The sequence below is a fragment of the Schistocerca piceifrons genome, chromosome 4, assembly GCF_021461385.2.
Source record: "Schistocerca piceifrons isolate TAMUIC-IGC-003096 chromosome 4, iqSchPice1.1, whole genome shotgun sequence".
NCBI lineage: Eukaryota > Metazoa > Arthropoda > Insecta > Orthoptera > Acrididae > Schistocerca > Schistocerca piceifrons.
This window is the reverse complement of record NC_060141.1, coordinates 200368162-200381431: the sequence shown is the minus strand read 5'-3', so window position 1 is coordinate 200381431 and position 13270 is coordinate 200368162. Positions and strand designations below refer to the sequence as shown.

Below are 13270 nucleotides of genomic sequence, written 5' to 3'. Positions count from 1 at the left end.
GATGCTACACAGGAAGCGGGACTGTACAGAGAGCGATATCTTCACAAGAACCCACCTTCCTGATGGATGTTTTCTCGTCTTGTTGCGATGCTTCAGGAAATGGGAAGTTTCAATCCACAACAATGCAATCGTCGTAGTACTCACACAGACGAAGCTGCCGAAGTTACTGTTCTCGCTTCCGTTGCTATGAATCCACATGTGAGCACACGACAGCTTGAACACGAGATTGCCATTCCTAAAACCAGTGTACATCGTATTCTTACACATCACCAGTTCCATCCTTGCTATGTACACCTACATCAAGAGTTGCATGGGAACGGTTTCCAGAATCGTGTAGTTCTGTCAGTGGGCACAGCAGCTAATACTTGCCAACCCAAGCTTCTTCTCCAATGTTTTATTTACCGATGAATGTTCCTTCTCAAACAAAGGACAGGTAAAGAGAAGGAATGTGTATTAATGGTCCAGTGACAGCCCACAATGGCTTAGACAGGTGGAACATCAGCGTCAATGGAGAGAACATCTGGTGTGGGTTGCTTGGTTCTACAATTATTTCATCAATGGTAGTCTAAACGGCACAGTGTATGCCAACTTCCTCAGATGAATTATTCTGCTTCTGGATGAAGTGCCGCTAAGAACCAGAATGCTTATGTGGTATCAACACGATGGATGTCCAGAACATAATGCCTCATGTGCGTGTCGTGTTCTGAACCGATGGTATCGTGCCAGATGGATTGGTCTAGGAGGAACAGTTACTTTGCCTGCCAGGTCTCCCGATTTAAATCTTCTGGAATTTTTTTCTTTGGGGATGCATTAAAGATGTTGTCTACTGCCATATTCCAACAACTCCAGAGGACATGCTGGAATGTATTGTGCCTGCTTGTAATTCTCTTTAGCAGGCAACACTGGAAAAAGTAAATAATTCTTTCAGTCAACAAGTACACCAGGGTCACCACTCTGAAGGAGTGGTACAGGAGAGTCAAAGTCAATTTTGTGTTATGTTTTTACTTGATTTTCATTTGTTTTCTGACAACTCCAGCAAATGGACGTTTGTGATCCCGGGCTCAAAGTCAGTGCTGTGTTACGTAATTAATAATGTTGTATTTCAGTGAATGATACCTGTGTTACATTTTTGAATAGGCCTTTAGGAGAGGAAATAAATTACCTAATAAAAAATACAGGGTGCCATTTAAAAAAGTCATACCGCTGTTCATATCTTTGTAAAACACAAAGTTACAATGAAGGCAATCCTGCTGAATAAAGTCCCCAACGGTTAAAGAACATTTGCTTGAAAACTTCTGTAATTTGCATCTGGACAAACAGTTATTTAGGGTGGTCAAGATAAATGGGACACCCTCTATAGCCAAGACGATGAGTTGCAGATAGGCACAACAAAAAGACTGTCACAAATTAGCTTTCAGCCAATAAGGCCTTCAAAAAAACCACCACACACACACACACACACACACACACACACACACACACACACACACAAAACTGCTGTCTCTCGCAACTGAAGCCACACTGTGGCCAGTAGCACAAGTGCACGATGAGAGAGGCAACTGGGTGGGGTGGGGGGGTGGTGGGTATTAGTAGGAGGCTGGGGCAGGGAGAGGTTGGTTGGTTGGTTGTTTGGGGAAGGAGACCAGACAGCGTGGTCATCGGTCTCATCGAATTAGGGAAGGATGGGGAAGGAAGTCGGCCGTGCCCCTTCAGAGGAACCATCCCGGCATTTGCCTGGAGCGATTTAGGGAAATCACGGAAAACCTAAATCAGGATGGCCGGACGCGGGATTGAACCGTCGTCCTCCCGAATGCGAGTCCAGTGTCTAACCACTGCGCCACCTCGCTCGGTGAGGGCAGGGAGAGGGAGGTGGGCTGGAGGCGGGGGGAGGGGGGGGGGGGGGCGGAAAAAAAAAAAAAAAAAAAAAAAAACAGCTGGGTGCAATAGTGGAATGCGGTCATGTAGTGCTACAATGGGAACAGAGAAGGGGCTGGATGGGTGATTACCATGACTAACAAAGGTTGAGGCCAGAAGGCTTACAGGAACATAGGATATATTGCAGGCAAAGTTCCCACATGTGCAATTCAGTTCCCGTAACCCTCCTGGCCTCAATCTTCAGTAGTCATTGTCCTCACCCATCCAGCCCCTGCCCTATTCTCATTCCAGCGCTACACGGCCCTCATTCCACAGTCACACCCAGTCTTTTTACTTCTCTTCTTTTCTGTTCCTCCTCCCCCCACCATCTAACCTCCCGACTGCATACTCCCATCCCTGGGCACTCCCCAGCAGCACTTCACTATCTCCCACCCCTACCCTACTATTCCCCCTCCCCCTCCCCCAGCATCCACCTTACCCCCACCCAGTCACCACTCCCATCACATAGTGGTGCTGCTACTCGCAGTGTGACTTCAATTTCCAGAGACTGCAGTTGTGTGTGCGTGTGTGTGTGTGCGTGTGTTATGAAGGCCTTACTGGCCCAAGTTAATTTGTGACAGTCGTTGTGCCTATCTGCAACTCAGCATCTCCACTATACGGTGAGTGACAACTTTCCTTTTCATAATATTGTTACATTTGATCCTGGATTTTCCATTGTTTGATAATAACACTTTCTACTGTTTAATAAAACAAATTATGATTAATGTGAGTATTTACAGTGATTATTATTAAAGAAATCTATTAGCTTTAATGGTAAAAAAAATACATTTTCAGTTTTTAAGCCTCTAAAATAATTTGCCAGTTTCTGTTTCAACTGGTAGAAAAGTTTTTCAGCAATTCTAATACGAAATATTTTTATTCTGTTTTTCAAAATTGTATGTTCAGTCAGGAAAGAGAGACAACTTCTGATGTGGTTTTTATTTTGCATTTCCCAAAACTTCAGACAATGGAGGGTGTGGATTTCACTCTTCTGTTGCACAAACTTTGGTCATTTGGTTGGGACCTTTATCGCAGCAACTAGCTGTGTTTTTGATCTGTGAGTTAGTGTTTTGAGTCATGAGTGCTGTTTGTGCCAGATTCAGGATTCAGTGTCATCTTCAAACATATCAATCTTTATAAAGTTAAAAGATTAAGCAAATAATATATATAGCTGTAAGTGGCATAATCACAGAGTAAAATCATTATAAAATGTGACACTCAAAAACCATAACGTCAGGTCGTTACCAGCATAGTATCAGCGTACAGTATGCCAGCGATGATCGGACACTATGGTTCATGAGTATTTCCCATTTTATCACAGTTTTATTCTATATTATGATGCCATTTATGACTATATATTTTATTTGCTTACTCTGTTTACTTTACAGAGGCAGATCAATCTGAAAATGGTAACTGAATGAACAAATATCTGTGATTAGAGGCTGTTGTGGTATTTACAAAATTTCTTAACACTGGATTGCTTTCACCTTCACCTTCAAAGCGAGTATTTCAAACCTCAAGTTTTCATGGTTATACCCAGATTCAACAAAACGGGTCATTCAACACCCTCGTATGGACTTTTGTGTGTAAGAATGTCTTTGATGGGATAAAAGATTTGAAATGGGGAGTCAACGATGCTGTTATTTCATTCAGTGTTGGTCATCTAGGTAGATTAAAGGTCATTGTTAGGCTTAGCATAGTTCCTGATGTTATCATCAAAGGTCTTCAGCTTCTGGATAAACTGAGTCAACATGTCTCAGTATGCAGTTGAATCTAATACAAAGAAAGCAAGAGCAGCAAGACGGAGAAAGAGTCTAGATGAATAACAAGAATCAGAAGAGGAGTCCCCAGATTACTCTGCTGAACTTTGATAAAAACATGAGGTAACCATAAATTTTTAATAATAGATTAGTTTAATCATATTTTCTATGATTTGACATTCAGTAGCCTACTACACTAGACACTCGGTAATCCGGCCCTCAGTAGGATGGCCTCTCAGTAATTCGGCGCACATATAAAAACATGTGCACAGTGAATTATCGTGCACAACAATGCTTAGTTAAACAATGCTTTATATACTGTATTTGAAATTTTAGCTTTTTTTACAGTTTGGAATCATGTCTTCTAAAAGGAAACACGTTACGCTAGACCTCAAGCAGAAACTAGAAATTTTAGGTAAGTTAAATCAAGGTTCTTCGCAGAAAGCCATTGCTGCTGAGATCAGTGTTGGACAAGCAACTATTTATAACATCAAAAAGAAAGAAGATGTTATTCGACAGTACTCAACACAAATGGATAGCAAGTTGGGAAACTGGAAGTTTATGCGAAAGAGTGAGAATGAAGAACTGGACGTAGCTGTTTACAGATCGTTCATACAACAACGCAGTGAAGGAATTCCAGTCTGTGGCCCAATTATAAAGGAAAAAGCAGATGCATTTAACGAACAACTTGGTGGTAGTAACTTGTTTGCAGCGAGCGAAGGTTGGCTATCAAACTGGAAAAAAATGAAATGGCATTCGGCAGCTGACAGTCACCGGGGAAAGTCGCTCAGCTAATAACAAGGATGCTTTCGAGTTTGTAAGCAAGATATGGAAGATAATAGAGGAAGAAGATTTAACTGCTGATGTCTTGTATAATGCTGATGAAACAGGGATCTTTTACAAGATGCTTCCTTCAAAAACATTAGCTGCCTAGAACAAGAAGGAAGCTTGTGGTTACGAACAACAGAAACAGTGGGTAACATTAATGGCATGTTGTAATCCAAATGGAAGTCATAAACTACCACTTATGGTGATTGGAGAAACCCAACATCCATGTTGTTTTCAACACACTGACATAAATACTCTACCAGTTCAGTATTGCACACAGAAGAAAGTGTGGATGGACAGACAAATATTCTCTCGGTGGCTCCATGAAATGTTTGTATCAGCAGTGAGGAAAGAGCTATAGAAGAAAAAGCTTCCACTGAAAGCTATCCTTATATCTGACAATGCTCCCAGTCATCCTTCAGATGTTTCTCTAAAGTCAGATGATATACATGGACCAGGGAAGTTTGGAATCAATCAACCACCATTATTGACAGTCACTTCTCATCTCCTTGCTGAATGAAAGTGAAAATGACTATTGAGACTATGCTGAAGGTGTGGAAAGCAATTAACATACGTGATGTCATTTTCCAAGCACCCGAAGCATGGGATAAAGTAGAGATTGCTAACATAATGAAGAGCTGGAGAAAATTGTGGCCATCCATTGATGTCGTTTTGGATCCAGTAGTGAGTGACAGCGATGAGCCAGTCAATTCAGAATTATCAGTTACTTTGTACACTGCCATGTTCCACAACCTTCCAGGAGGAGAAGAAATTGATGATGATGCTACTAAGTGGCTGAATGAGGAAAACTGTGATATGGACCAAACTTTAACACATGAAGAAATAATCAAAAGTGTACAAAAAGTAGTGATGAAGGAGAGAGCATGAAGATTTCTCACACTGCTGGTGCTGAAGTGGCCGAGGTCTTCCTGGAGTACATTATGGAACAATTAGATACATGCAGTACCGATGTAATACTTGTAAAGCGGTTGTGTGATAAAGCAGGCCAACATCGTGTACCATCATTGCGACAGTTAAAAATTAGGGACATGTTTCATAGTGAGTGATACAACTGTTCAATTGTGTACAGTATACACTCGAGGACTAAGTTTTCTTTGCAAATTAATGTATTTTTGGATTTAATAAAGTATATCCCCTATGTTTTAAAATTGAATCCTTCGGTTTAATAAAGTCCAGTACACTATATACACTATGTTTTCAAAATAAGTAAAAAACGAAATAAATGAATAAAATAAATTTCAGGCACTCAATAATCTGGCACCCATATGTACCAGGAATGGCCAGATTAGCGCGAGTCTAGTGTAAATGCAACCTCTATCTCACCAATCACTACACATGACATTCAAATTTTCAGAAATGCTAAAAAACAGAAGGCACCACTGAACTACAGTAACGGCAAAAATCAGGGAGATTTATATGAAATTTTCTCCTAGTAAAAATTACTTAGCGGTAAAAAAAATTAATAAATATTATACCAAGAAGAAAGAAACATTGATTCTGCTTCATAAAGCTAACAATGCATGCTGAAAGCAGCTGCCAAAATTTCAAAGTTCTAGGTGTATCAGTTCCTGAGAAGACAATACACAAAGTTTGCAAATTTAACACTGGCAAGATGGGCAGTCTCACTCCCCTTAATAGACTAAATAGCAGTGTCAATATTGACCCTGCACACTAATTTGATGTTTATTTCTAGCTTTTTCCCCCTGTGTGGCCTGCAGTCAATATTAATACTGACATCAAAGTGCACACTGAAATGTAGTTGGTATTAACTTCTTCACCAACTGAAAATTAAACGACTATATGTCAGTCCCAATTGACAAAGAGAAGATAGCTCAAAACAGGCACGTGGAAAAAGGGCTAAAAATGACACGATACAGAAATGGATATACAAAACTAAAAATTAAATGGCCTTCACCATATTTCTTCGGCAGATAAAAAGTAAAATGCGGCTGACAGCCCATGCATCATTCGCTAAACCGGCTGATAAATCAAACGGCAAACCCAAGCTGGAATGCAAATGGTTAAAAAAAAGGGCAGTCCATCAGGAAGTGGCAGACAGTCAAAATTTGGGTGCAATATGTACAAAGTGGTGGGGTAGTGCCACTTGGCCAACGACAATGGCTAAGAAGGCAGTGCCCAATATGCTCTAAATGGCTCTGAGCACTATGGGACTTAACATCTGCCCAATATGCAGCCGAGTTAAAACAATCTCCTCCCACCGACAGACAGCAATGCAGAGATCATTGGAGGGAATATAGGTACTCGTGGGCTGAAGTACGAGGACTGCAGCAGCATCAGTAGCCTCGTTTCCTGGCAGCCCGACATGACCAGGAACCCACAGAAACACGACACTGGCTCCACCAAGAGTGAACAAGTGACACTTTTCCTGGACCCGCTGCACTAAGGGATTGGCAGTGTATAGCACACAGTCTTTGAAGGGAACTGAGTGAGTCTGAGCAGAGGACACAATTGAAAAGCCTGTGCCGCCGGACGTACTCTGTGGCCTGATGCATGGTGAAGAGCTCGGTTGTAAATACTGAGGAATGTGCGGGAAGCCAGTATCTAAAGACATGGGGTCCAATGAGGAATGCACACCCGACCCCACAGTCAGTCCGAGAGCTATCAGTGTATACAAAGGCAGTATTGTGAAGTTCCATGTGAAGGTAGCGAAACTGAAAGCAATAGACCGAGGCTGGAGTAGTGTCCTTAGGAAGCGAATGAAGGCCTAGGTTAACATGTGCCGCTTCACGAAGACAAGGTGGTGAAGGGTTCACATCCACCGGAAGTCACAGGTAATGTGAAGTTAAGCTGCCATAAGAAGTGCTGAAAGCGGACTCCAGAGGTAATAGAGAAGAGGGACGAGCCCCATACTCACGATCAAAGGAATCATCAAAGGAGGAGGCATAGGATGGGTGGTCATGTATGACAGACAAACAGCATGCATACCTTCTGAAGAGAAAGTCACAGTCGTAGGGCAGTTGTTGTTCAGCAGCTTCAGGATACATACTCAACCAGGCTAGAGTAAAAGGCACCCATGGCCAAACAGATGCCACGATGGTGGATAGTGTTGAGACGGCATAAGAGGGACGGGCGTGCAGATGCATAAACAAAGCCCCCATGATTGAGTTTCGAATGGACAAGGGACCAGTACAAACGGAGGAAGGTAGTTCGATCGGCACCCCAGGAAGTACCATTGAGGACACGTAGGACATTTGGGGACCGCATACAGCGGACTGTCAGGTAAGATACATGGGAGGACCAAGAGAGTTTCCTCTCGAGCACGAGCCCCAGGAATTTCATAGTTTCAACGAATGGAAGGGGAACAAGCCTAAAATGGAGAAATGGTGGGAGAAACCATTTGCGGCACCAGAAATTCATACGCACGGTTTTGTCAGTGGAAAAGTGAAAGCCATTGTCGATGCTCCAGGAGTAAAGACAATCAAGACAGCACTAAAGACGCCACTCAATGAGACATGTCTGTGGAGAACTGCAATAGATGGGAAAATCATCAACAAAAAGGGAGCCAGAGATGCCTGGCGCGAGACGGACCATTACAGGGTTAATGGCAATAGCAAAGAGGATGACACTCAGGACGGAACCCTGAAGCACACCATTTTCCTTGATAAAGATGTCTGACAAGGCAGAACCCATACACACCTTGAAAACTTGGGCTTGTAAAAATGCCCAAAGAAAACAGGGCAGGTGCCCACGGAAGCCCCATGTATAAAGAGTATGAGGATACCAGTTCTCCAGCAGGTGTCTTAGGCCTCCTCCAAATAAAAAAAACATGGCCACAGTCTGGGATTTCCACAGAAAACCATTCAGGATATGGGTGGACAAAGTAACGAGATGGTCAACTGCAGAACGCCACACTCGAAATCCACACAGTGCATTCACTAGTACATGGTGAGACTCTAGCCACCACACCAGCTGGGCATGAATCATACATTCCATCTCCTTGCAGACGCAGCTGGTAAGAGAGATGAGGCAGTAGCTAGAAGGAAGGTTTTCGTCTTTACCGGGATTAGGTATGGGTATGACTGTGGATCCACGCCAGCGTCCAGGAAATGTGCCCTCTGCTCAGACGTGGTTGTACCTGTTAAGCAGAAAGTGTGCTTGCCCGCAAGAGAAAGGTGCTGCAACACCTGAATATGGATGGCATCTGGGCCTGGGGCAGAGGATCGGGATGAACTGAGAGCACACACGATTCGGAGAAGAGAAGGGGATTGCCCGAGCCTCCTCCACTTGTTTCCGATGGAGGAAGGCAGGGTGACAGTGGAAGAGCTCAAAACTTCCACAAAATGGCAGCCCAGTGTGTTGGAGATAGCAATAGGGTCCACGATGGTATCATCAGGTACTGTCAGACCGGAAATTTGGGAATGGATCTTTGTTTCAGAGAGCCATCGGAAGTTGGCCCACATGACCGAGGAAGTTGTGGAACTGTTAAAAGAACTAGTGAATGAAATCTGGCTAGCTCTTTTGCTATCCTGAAGAGTGCAACAACACTTTGCAAGCATCTGTTTATAATGAATGCAGTTTGCCTTCATAAGGTGGCAGTTAAAAACGCGGAGAGCACATCTCTGTGCGCAAACTGCGCCGTGGCATGCCTCAGTCCACCAATGAACTCTGACACAATGTGGTGAAGAAGAAGTGCGGGGGATGGAACGTTCTTCAGCAGTAAGGATAATGTTTTTGAGATATTCTACCTGGTCATCACAACTGGGGAAATCTTGTTCTTCAAAGGTCGCCAGGGAGAAGTGAAGCTACCAGTCAGCCTTCAGAAGCTGTCACTTAGGTGTTCACGAGGATGGGGTAGGAGTCAGCAAACTGATAGCACACGGGAAATGGTCGCTGGAGGAGGTGTCAGGAAGAATGGACCACTCAAGATGAGGGGCAAACTGGGCAGTGCACAAGGAGAGGTCCAAATGGGAATAGGTGTGCGAGGAGTCGGAAAGGAAAGTGGGTGCTCCAGTGTTAAGGCAGAAGAGGTTAAGTTGGTTAAGAAGGTCAGCCAACAGTGCACCTCTCTGGCAGGTCCTGAGAGAATTCCAAAGGGGATTATGTGTATTAAAGTCACCGAGTAGCAAAAAGGTTGGAGGTAACTGTCCAATAAGTTGAAGGAAGTCTGCCCTGGTGACAGCAAATGATGGAGGGACGTTTATGGTAGAGGGGGAAAAAGTCAGGTGGGGAAGCAAAAGGCGAACTACAACAGCCTGAAGATTGGTAATCATCCCATATGAGCACCATGACACTCCCACGAGATGGAATCCCGACCTCAGGGGGAAGATCAAAATGAATCAGTAAGAAATTTGAAAGCTCGAAGCAGTCGTAAGGGATTTATTTCATTTCTTGAAGGCAGAGTACAAGGAGACACTGCGACACTAAAAGCAACAGTAAATCCTCTTTGTGGGACTGAAGGCCGTGAACGTTCCATTGGAATGATGATGAAGAGATGGAGGGGTGTCACCTCGGCTGCTGCCAAGTGACAGCTGGGGAAGAGGCACTGCTACAGGACATGGAAGCAGGAGGATCCTGCTCCATGGGGTCCGTAGAAGCATCAGCTTGCTTGTGCAGACGGTCTGTGGAGTCCAACACTGAGAAAACAGTTGTTGGTGCGCTCCAGTGACATGAAGTCTGGCCAGGCTAAGGTATCACATAGCAACATCATAGAAGAGGATCTTCGAGGTGGCAAAGGAGAAGACCATTCGCCTTTGGTGGAATTCTTCGAGCCTTTCCGGTTGGATGGAGACTGGGGTCTTATTTGCCTGGAGGGACAGAGGAAATCTTCACAGAAGTACTCCTTTTGTTCTTTCCGGCCTACAGGTTGTGCAGCTGGTGGCTTTGTCCCTTGAGGCAAGTGTTTGATGGCTTGTCACACAGCTGGTATGGTGATGCTACCTTGACACTAGGAGATTTCACAACCTCAGAGCTGAATTTGAGGTCGCATGTCTGCGTGGCCGTGTCCTTCATGGAGCGAGGGGTAACAAGAACCGAACTATAGGTACCAGATGGGAGAACCCAGGGTTTGCAACTAGCCAGTAACTTGTGAGTGACTGGACAAGGCACCTTTTCCTTTACCCTAACCTTTCGAACAGCTCGCTGATCAAGATACACTGGACAATTCCAAGAGGCGACGGCATGGCCGCTATTGCAGTTTATACGGTGGGGAAAAGGAGGTGGACAATCACCCTCATGCATATCCCTACCACAGAAAGACATGTGGCTGGGTGTTGACAAGACATTCTAGTGTGATTGAAATTATGACACTGGTAGCAGCGCATCGGGTTCGGAATGTACAGCTGAACAGTGATAATTTCATAGCCTAATCTGAGCTTTGACGGAAGCACCACTCTATCAAAAGTGAGAAAGAGCGTAAATTACACCACAGGAAGAATTCAAGGTTCTATGGGCCTCAACATGACCAGGGTAACCGCGGAGAAGCGAGGCAGCAAGCAGCAGCTGTGCTTGAGAATCAGAAGTGGTCTCCAACAGAAAAGTGCCAATCCGTAAACGAGGGCTGGATTTCACAGGGCCAGCAATTGTGTCTACACCTTCGTGAATAATAAATGGATTCACCATGGCAAAGGACTGACCATCTTCAGTAAACGAGACCATGAGGAACTGTGATGCAGCGGGAAGGGTCTCTGAATCGTTAGCCTCATTATGTTTGCGTTTTATAGATGTTGAGTGGGAGGATGATTGACTCATTGTGAGGAAATCCCTATATGATTGCCAGCGTCTCTGATGGCACACTCCTTCCAACTGAGGGCTCCCTTCACAAGGGACGCACCCACCTTAAGTGATTGTTCACACCTCAGGTCACACCTCCCAAACACCTGACAGAGGAACCAATTTGCTATTTGGGAAGGTTACAGCTCAGGCAGTCACCCCTCCCTGGGCCTGACCTGTATCAGGGGGCATGTGCGAACCCTATCTCTTGACTGGGGTTGGGAATAACGCGTTACCCTGTCACCTGTTATGCATCAGACATGTGGGCCGGCCTTCAGGAGTGCACAGGGTCCTCAAATGCCGAAATGGAGGAAGGAGAGGAGAGTAGAAGAGAAAAAAGAAAGGAAAAGGGAGCGAAAAACAAAGGTGAGACTGTTCGCTCGTCAGCGACAGAATGCAGAACATTCCCAATAATAAACCAGACATGTTCCCCAAGAAAAAGAATAACAAGAGTATAGACATGCAGCACAGGAAAAAGGAAAAAATGCTGCAAAGTCTGGGGCCCCGTGGTAGCCAAGCACAAACCCACCAGTGGTGAGCCCCCAGGGGGATGTGTACCTTTGTTAAATGTTTTTGTATAGCCATTTTAGGATGAGGATAAGATTTGTGCCTCAAAACAATGTTGGTTCAGTCAATATACATGCCATTTTCATATTTTTGAAACAGGCATGGTCAATAAACAGCCAATATCACTTTAAATTGAGTATAAAGCAATTCCCAAGAATGTGTGTGTGATTATACAACTAACTTAGGATATTCAACATACCATTACAATTAAGTGAAAAGTAGTTATGAGTGCTTTATAATACAAACATTTCATATTTGATAGCAAGCCCAAAAATAATAAAAGGGAACAAAATGGTTATGTCGACTAATAGTTTCCAGTTTCTTAAAGAATTTAAGTTTTAATGAAATTGTGATTACTTACAAGGCAGACAAGCATTACTGGCTTACGGCCATAAACATCAGATACTCCACCAACAAGTGGAGATGCTAGGAACTGGAGGAATGAGTACATTGAACCTAAAAATCCTGGAACACACACAAAATAAAATATTGTAGATAATATTTGTTTTTGCAGCATTAACATATTTACAACACTCAATAAATCTTTTCTTTTTAAGCGTTCAGCTAACTCTGCTGAAGATTTTATTTTCTGTGGGCTAATTTGAATGTGAAAGCAAAGTTTAGGGGCTATCACAGCAATATGTTACCAATCAGTCTCAGTGTTTTACTGATGGAGAAGAGGTAGCCTCCCTGAATGAGTCTCAGGCCAGCCAAATGTGCAATTACTTCATGGTGGTATGGTGTCTTTGTCATGTCATGTTTGTAGACAATGTGACTCATTACCTGGTGGCACTCTTATGTTGGATATTTATCTTTCAACACTATTTTTTGCTCTGTTAGTGAGTCATCTGATGTTGTTTTGGAGTTTTTCTTGTTAGTGTTTGGTAATTGTGTTTGACTGTGGCTGGCAGGTATTGGTGATATTGGTTTTCTTTTGCCGGTTGGATTACACTTTTGACATTAGTTATGCAACTGAATTTTGGTTTGTTGTACTGTGGACTTTGTTTTAAACTGATACAGTAAGTAAAGGTTTGGATAATGAAAAGCAAAGTTGCTACTCATCATATAGAGTGGAGATGCTGAGTCGCAGATAGGCACAACAAGAAGACTGTCACAAACTAAGCTTTCGGCCAATAAGACCATCAAAATTTGCAGAGAGAGAGAGAGAGAGAGAGAGAGAGAGAGAGAGAGAGAGAGAGAGAGAGAGAGGGGGGGGGGGGGGGGGGGTCTCGGTATTGTGGTCTTCATTTGAGCTATGTAAGTTGAGCAACATTTACAATACCAATATAGATGAATAACTAACTTGAGTGTCAAAGAGGAAACTTGACAGCATAACATTAAAAATGAATGAAGTCTTCCTAGCTTAAAAGACTAGCCTTAAGCTGTTTCTGCCCTCCACATAAGCACTGTAACAAAACAACCAAGTAACTGTAGCAACCCATAGCTATGTA

At 43.5% G+C, this 13270-nt stretch overlaps 1 protein-coding gene across 4 annotated transcripts in view; it reads right to left on the bottom strand.

Moving 5' to 3' along the window:
• Positions 1 to 13270, bottom strand: part of LOC124795204 (major facilitator superfamily domain-containing protein 10) — a 152004-nt gene that overhangs the window by 91720 nt on the left and 47014 nt on the right. For all 4 annotated transcript variants that reach the window (XM_047259112.1, XM_047259113.1, XM_047259111.1 and 1 more), the window contains one exon: positions 12181 to 12284. In XM_047259112.1, coding sequence (XP_047115068.1) covers positions 12181 to 12284 — 104 coding nt within the window. The remainder of the gene's footprint in view (positions 1 to 12180; positions 12285 to 13270) is intronic.